Consider the following 6,084-nt stretch of genomic DNA (forward strand, 5'->3'; position numbering starts at 1 on the left):
CATCTGTATTTACATTTGGAAGAAATTTTGTTAAATTTAGGAAAACTGTCATTATGTTACACAATTATTTCAACACCTTTGAGAGAAAAGGTGAGAAGGTAAACTCACATAATAAGTGCATTTACATGTTTGGTTATTAAAAGAATTTGTGAAGGAAGTCAAAAGGTACAAACTTCCAATTATAAATAAACAAGTCATGAAGATGTAAAATAAAGGAAGAAAAGAAGAAATTTGTTATCTATAAATTTAAAGCCTGAAGAACTACAGAGGTGAAGATCCTTTTTTAATAATGAATAAATTGGTTTTTTGGTTATCATTATCTTATATTCTCTTCTTATTACTCTTTTTTATGTGAACAGGCATTGGAAAAGTGAAAAGAAAACATAGTGTGCCAGATTCTGCATCTCCTGCTGATGATAGCTTTGTTGACCCAGGGGAACGTCTCTATGACCTCAATATGCCTGCTTATGTGAAATTTAACTACATGGCAGAGAGAGAGGATGAATTATCATTGATAAAAGGGACAAAGGTGATCGTCATGGAGAAATGCAGTGATGGGTGGTGGCGGGGTAGCTACAATGGACAAGTTGGATGGTTCCCTTCAAACTATGTAACTGAGGAAGGTGACAGTCCTTTGGGTGACCATGTGGGTTCTCTCTCAGAGAAATTAGCAGCAGTTGTCAGTAACCTAAATACTGGGCAAGTGTTGCATGTGGTACAGGCTCTTTACCCCTTCAGTTCGTCCAATGATGAAGAACTTAATTTTGAGAAAGGAGATGTAATGGATGTTATTGAAAAGCCTGAAAATGACCCTGAATGGTGGAAATGCAGGAAGATCAATGGAATGGTTGGTCTGGTGCCAAAAAACTATGTTACCATTATGCAGAATAATCCATTAACCTCAGGTTTGGAACCATCACCTCCGCAGTGTGATTACATTAGGCCTTCACTTATTGGAAAGTTTGCTGGCAATCCATGGTACTATGGGAAAGTCACCAGGCATCAAGCAGAAATGGCATTAAATGAAAGAGGGCATGAAGGTGATTTCCTCATTCGTGATAGTGAATCTTCGGTAAGTTGGTTTTCAAATAAATGGAAGTAGAGCTTTAAGTATTAAAAAAAAAAAAAAATGGAAGATTGGAAAGGTTAAGTTTCTTCCCTAAAATTAACCAGGTGATAAGTTGGGACATAAATTTAGATCTTCTGAACCTAGTCAGTGTTCTTTCCAGTCATATTTATTTTAAATAAAATACAGCCATAGCAGTGATAACTACATTGGATTATTTGGTCTTGATTCTGTTGGTCTTGTGTTTCTGAAATATCTTCTGTCACATTAAACTGAAAAATGAAGAAAACTGAACCAACTCTTCATTCAGAATAAAACAACATAGTGAACTAAACTGGGAAAATACTTTTTTTTTTCTTTTTTTGAGAGAGAGAATGGAGAATGACCATGAATAGGAGGAAGGGCGGAGAGGGGTGGGGGTAGAAAATCTCAAGCAGGCTTCACACCCAATGCAGAGCCTGATTGGGGGGGGGGGTTATCTCATGACCCTGAGATCATGACCTGAGATGAAATCACAAGTCAGATGCTTAAGTGATTGAGCCACCCAGGCACACCTGGGAAAGCATTTCTTAAATTGCATATTGGATGTGCTATCATCCTTAATAAAGGAAATCCCTAAATGTAAAAAAAAAAAAAACACTAAGATTTAACTTTCTTCTATAAATTGGTTGTTTGGAATTTGGAAACCCTTTAATTATTTACCTCAAAAACCTATTTTAACTCACTGTATTTGAAATGCATTTGCAATAAAAAATACCTTTTCCAAAACTAGTAAAACAGTAATAAGTATAAAATCATAAAAATGGAATAATAGTTATGTGGGCTCTTTTGGTTACTGTTTAGGATATTAGAATTTGATGATACTCATTTCCCTTTAAAATGGTCTTTATTTTTCCTTTTAAAAGGATACCACTGGTTTTCCACTTTTCAAATCATTAGTATTGGTTTTGTTTCTGTGTATTTAGTTGTACAAAAGTGAATTTGTGATTGTGCAAAAGGTTGAAAGAAGAAAACCTATCTGGTGTGTGTGTGTGTGCGTGCGCGCGCCCGCCCACACACACATATGGTGTTTATGTGTTTATAAGAGGGGAGGAAGAAAGGAGAGAAGGAGAAATCGAGGTTAATTGAACTGCTTGATACGAAGTTCAGGAAACGGGGCCTGTACATAACCCCTAAGGAAGAGCAGGATCAATGATAGGGAAGAGTGGTGGGATTTGTTTTCTGTTTGATATCTGTCTTGGCCCTGCTTTCCAGGACAAGTAGTGGGCAAGTAGGGTTAGAAAGTGAGTGACCCTAGCGCAGGTGGTAAGAATAACCCTAGATATAGGATGTTTCCAAGAAGCTCACTGTTTGAAACTTTGTTAGTAACTATATAAAAGGAGACTTTTAGTCTGTTCAGAAAACTGTTAGGTTAAAATAAAACAAAACAAAAAACCTAAGAAAGTAAGCTTGATTACAGAACACTATATTTTCTTGTGGTGGATAATTGAGCATAGATATTAGCCAAAATACACCATTACTTTTAGCAGTAGAATTTTTAAAGGTCTCAAACAGGTGTATTTTGTTTGAATTGAGTAATGTTTTTTATTTTTTTAAATTTTTTTAATTTTTTTTAAAGATTTATTTATTTATTTGACAGAGAGAGATCACAAGTAGGCAGAGAGGCAGGCAGAGAGAGGGAGAGAGAGAGGAGGAAGCAGGCTCCCCGCTGAGCGGAGAGCCCGATGCGGGACTCGATCCCAGGACCCCAAGATCACGACCTGAGCCAAAGGCAGCGGCTCAACCCACTGAACCACCCAGGCACCCGAGTAATATTTTTTAAGCATTCAAATTTATTACCAGTATTTAGATACTGGGAAATATATTATAAAAAATCAGATGACAGACTTCCTTTTAAAATTGGAAGGCCTGCCAGCATTGCCCATATTTCTTCAAGGCAACAATCACAGCTAAGTGGCCACCTCCTTTAGATTGGCCATGCACTGTTCCTTCTGTGTAGCCAGCCTGTCACTTGTTTATGTGTCTTTTTACCCTTGCAGGCATTTGAGTTTATGACCTCTCATTAATGTCTATCACCTTGGAGAATTCAGAACATTATCTCAGCTAGTCTTTAAGATAGCTACTGTTAGCTCACATTAGCTCATGTTTTCTCGTGTGTTTCTGCAGTTGTCTGGCAGGAGAGAAGATAGGTGTTGTGCTTCAGCTGTTAAACTTTAAACTAAGGGATTTGCCGTGAGTGTTAGAGCATACTATTTAAGAGACTTTGGAGTCTGACTGCTTGAGTTTGAATTCTGGCTCTCTTGGAAACTAGATGGATGATTTTGAGCAACTTAGCTTTTCTTGGCCTCGATTTTCTCACCTCTAAAATGGGGTTGGTTGGAGGTGTAAAGGAGATAATCTGTGTAAATAATTTAGCACAGTACCTAGTACTTAGCTAAAATTTAAGCACTTATTATTAGTAGTCTAATATAAAAATGCTAACAGATGTCTTTCAAAATGTTTACCCTACATGTTTTTTTCTCTTTTAGCCAAATGATTTCTCTGTATCGCTAAAAGCACAAGGGAAGAACAAGCATTTCAAAGTCCAGCTAAAAGAGACTGTCTACTGCATTGGGCAGCGTAAATTCAGCACCATGGAAGAACTTGTAGAACATTACAAAAAGGCACCAATTTTTACAAGTGAACAAGGAGAAAAACTGTATCTTATTAAGCATTTGTCATGATAATGCTGATCAGAAGTGACTGCTACACAGCTGTAATTCGTCATGTAATTGAAGACTGAGAAAATGTCAGTCCAATCATGTTTGATTGGAAATCACTTTCTGACCCTACATGAGAATTGACTATAGTACATAAGTATTTTTATTATAACTCAGCCCATACACATATACTACATATGCAAAACATCTGCACAAAGTAGTTCCTTATCCTGGATCTTCTGTTTTATTGTTTTCTTTGCTCTTTTTCTCTTTGCTTCTAATATTAAGGTTTTATATTTTGAAGAAATGATGCAGATCAAAAGTCTTTACATGGAAGAATTTATTGGTTTATTTTCTTTATTTCCTTGTAAGGGTACCATATTAGCCACTTCTGCAATGGTTTCTCTTCATATAAAATTATTATATCAGTATATGGCATATGCTAAAATAAATTTCTTGGACAGTGTTTTTTTCTGTGACTAAATAGCAATAATAAATGGAAAATTAGAAATTTTTTCAGGTATTTGTTGCAAGCCATTGTAAATATCAAGTATGTTATATCTGCCATTTTTAAAAATTTATTCATGGTCTTCATAGTAAAGCAAAACAAATGGGACATACATTTGAAAATGTATCTTGTACACTTCTAATTTACACCTGTTGGAAACAAAAATCTCTAAATTTCTAGGATTTTTGTGGGGGTGTTTCTTATCTGGTTATTCAAGAAAATAAAGCAGTCTCTGAGATATTTAGCTTTTCAGACTACAGATGGATGCTCTAGTGCTCTATATCATTTTCTTCCCCTAGTGTTATTTTACCAAAGCTCTTGTATTGGGGTATGTTATATCTGTGTCAGTGTGGAAGAAGCTGTGGTCAAATGTTGGGGAAATAGGAGGCAATGAGATACTTGGCTTCCCTCCCACCTCTACACATCAGTAATTATCAGGCAGTAGTATTTCTACTATTTTCATTTCCTCCTGTCAGCTTTGAGTTTTGTTGACTGAGACACAAAAATTGATTATACCTGAAGGAAAGATACGATGTGCCAAATGATTAGACGAAGTTATTTTTAAAATCTTACTTTTGAAAGGTTTCTGTTACGTTTTTGTTTACCAAGCAGAAGTTTGGGTGTAAGAGGCTATTAAGGAGTATTGAATCTACTTCTGCAGGTCACAGAAGAAAACTGTATTTTGTGAGCTCCCCTCCCCCCATATCATTAATTCTGGAATTTAAATTTAAGCAAAGTAACCTTCAATATTTTAATTAAAATACTTAATAAAACCATAGAACTTAGTAGGAAATAAATGGTATTTAAAAAATTTCCCCAATGCTAAGGAAATGAATGTTTCTGTTCTTTAATATACTCTAGACAGGTATTTAAAACATGAAAATTATTGATGTAAAAATTGAAGTCTAATTCCTGAAGTTTTTTTTTTTCTTTTTTAATTATGAATTTTTTTTTATTCTTCAAATCTTAAAATCATTTAAAGTCTTTACATTACCACTGGGTGGCAGCCCTGGCTTCTCCCACTAAGCAACAGGGTCAGCAAATATAATTAAGGCATTGAAGTATAATTTTTCATTTTCATTATATCCTCATCTTTGTCAATCTCCCTTTGTTTATTGAATGATTATTAATAGATAAGTACAATAGAAATAAGTTGTTTGCCTCCCTTTTTTGCTATAAGATCACTTGACTGTAAGTTGAAGAAAATTTCAGTGTTAAAATATGATTAGGTAGTAAACATCTTATTTAAACATTTGATGATGCCTTTTCTCCATTTTTTTTTTTTTTGTTAATGATTTTATTTATTTGACAGAGAGAGAGAGATTACAAGTAGGCAGAGCAGCAGGCAGAGAGAGAAGGGGAAAAAGGCTCCCTGCTGAGCAGAGAGCCCGATGTGGGGCTCTATCCCAGACCCTGGGATCATGACCTGAGCTGGAGGCAGAAGCTTAACCCACTGAGCCACACAGGTGCCCCCATTTTTGTTTTTTTCCCCCAGTATTACTTTTTAAAAAAATTAATCTTTGTATCACAGGCATGAACTATATAGTAAACCTCACTGAGGATTAAGGATTTTGAGAAAGCAGCTAGGAATGGAGTAGCATTGGAAGTAGACTACACATTTCTGTGCTATAATTAGATTTATAATAACTAGAGAGTTTCCAGATAGCCCACTTAACCATTTTAAAAAGCACTGCATTTACTTATCTTCTACAAGGCAGAAGAGTTGGGCCATCTGATTGTTAAACAAAATAAAGCTTGAACAGCATGCAGGAGTTGAGGCAGTCAAACCAGGCTGTAGAACTCTTCCATTT

At 35.5% G+C, this 6,084-nt stretch overlaps 1 protein-coding gene across 5 annotated transcripts in view; it reads left to right on the top strand.

Moving 5' to 3' along the window:
- Nucleotides 1-4,532, top strand: part of NCK1 (NCK adaptor protein 1) — an 81,525-nt gene extending 76,993 nt beyond the window's left edge. For all 5 annotated transcript variants that reach the window (XM_059390985.1, XM_059390984.1, XM_059390983.1 and 2 more), the window contains 2 exons: nucleotides 360-1,072; nucleotides 3,595-4,532. In XM_059390985.1, coding sequence (XP_059246968.1) covers nucleotides 360-1,072; nucleotides 3,595-3,789 — 908 coding nt within the window. In that variant the 3' untranslated portion in view covers nucleotides 3,790-4,532. The remainder of the gene's footprint in view (nucleotides 1-359; nucleotides 1,073-3,594) is intronic.
- The last annotated feature ends 1,552 nt before the right edge of the window (nucleotides 4,533-6,084 follow it).

Source organism: Mustela nigripes, chromosome 2 (assembly GCF_022355385.1).
Source record: "Mustela nigripes isolate SB6536 chromosome 2, MUSNIG.SB6536, whole genome shotgun sequence".
Taxonomy (NCBI): Eukaryota; Metazoa; Chordata; class Mammalia; order Carnivora; family Mustelidae; genus Mustela; species Mustela nigripes.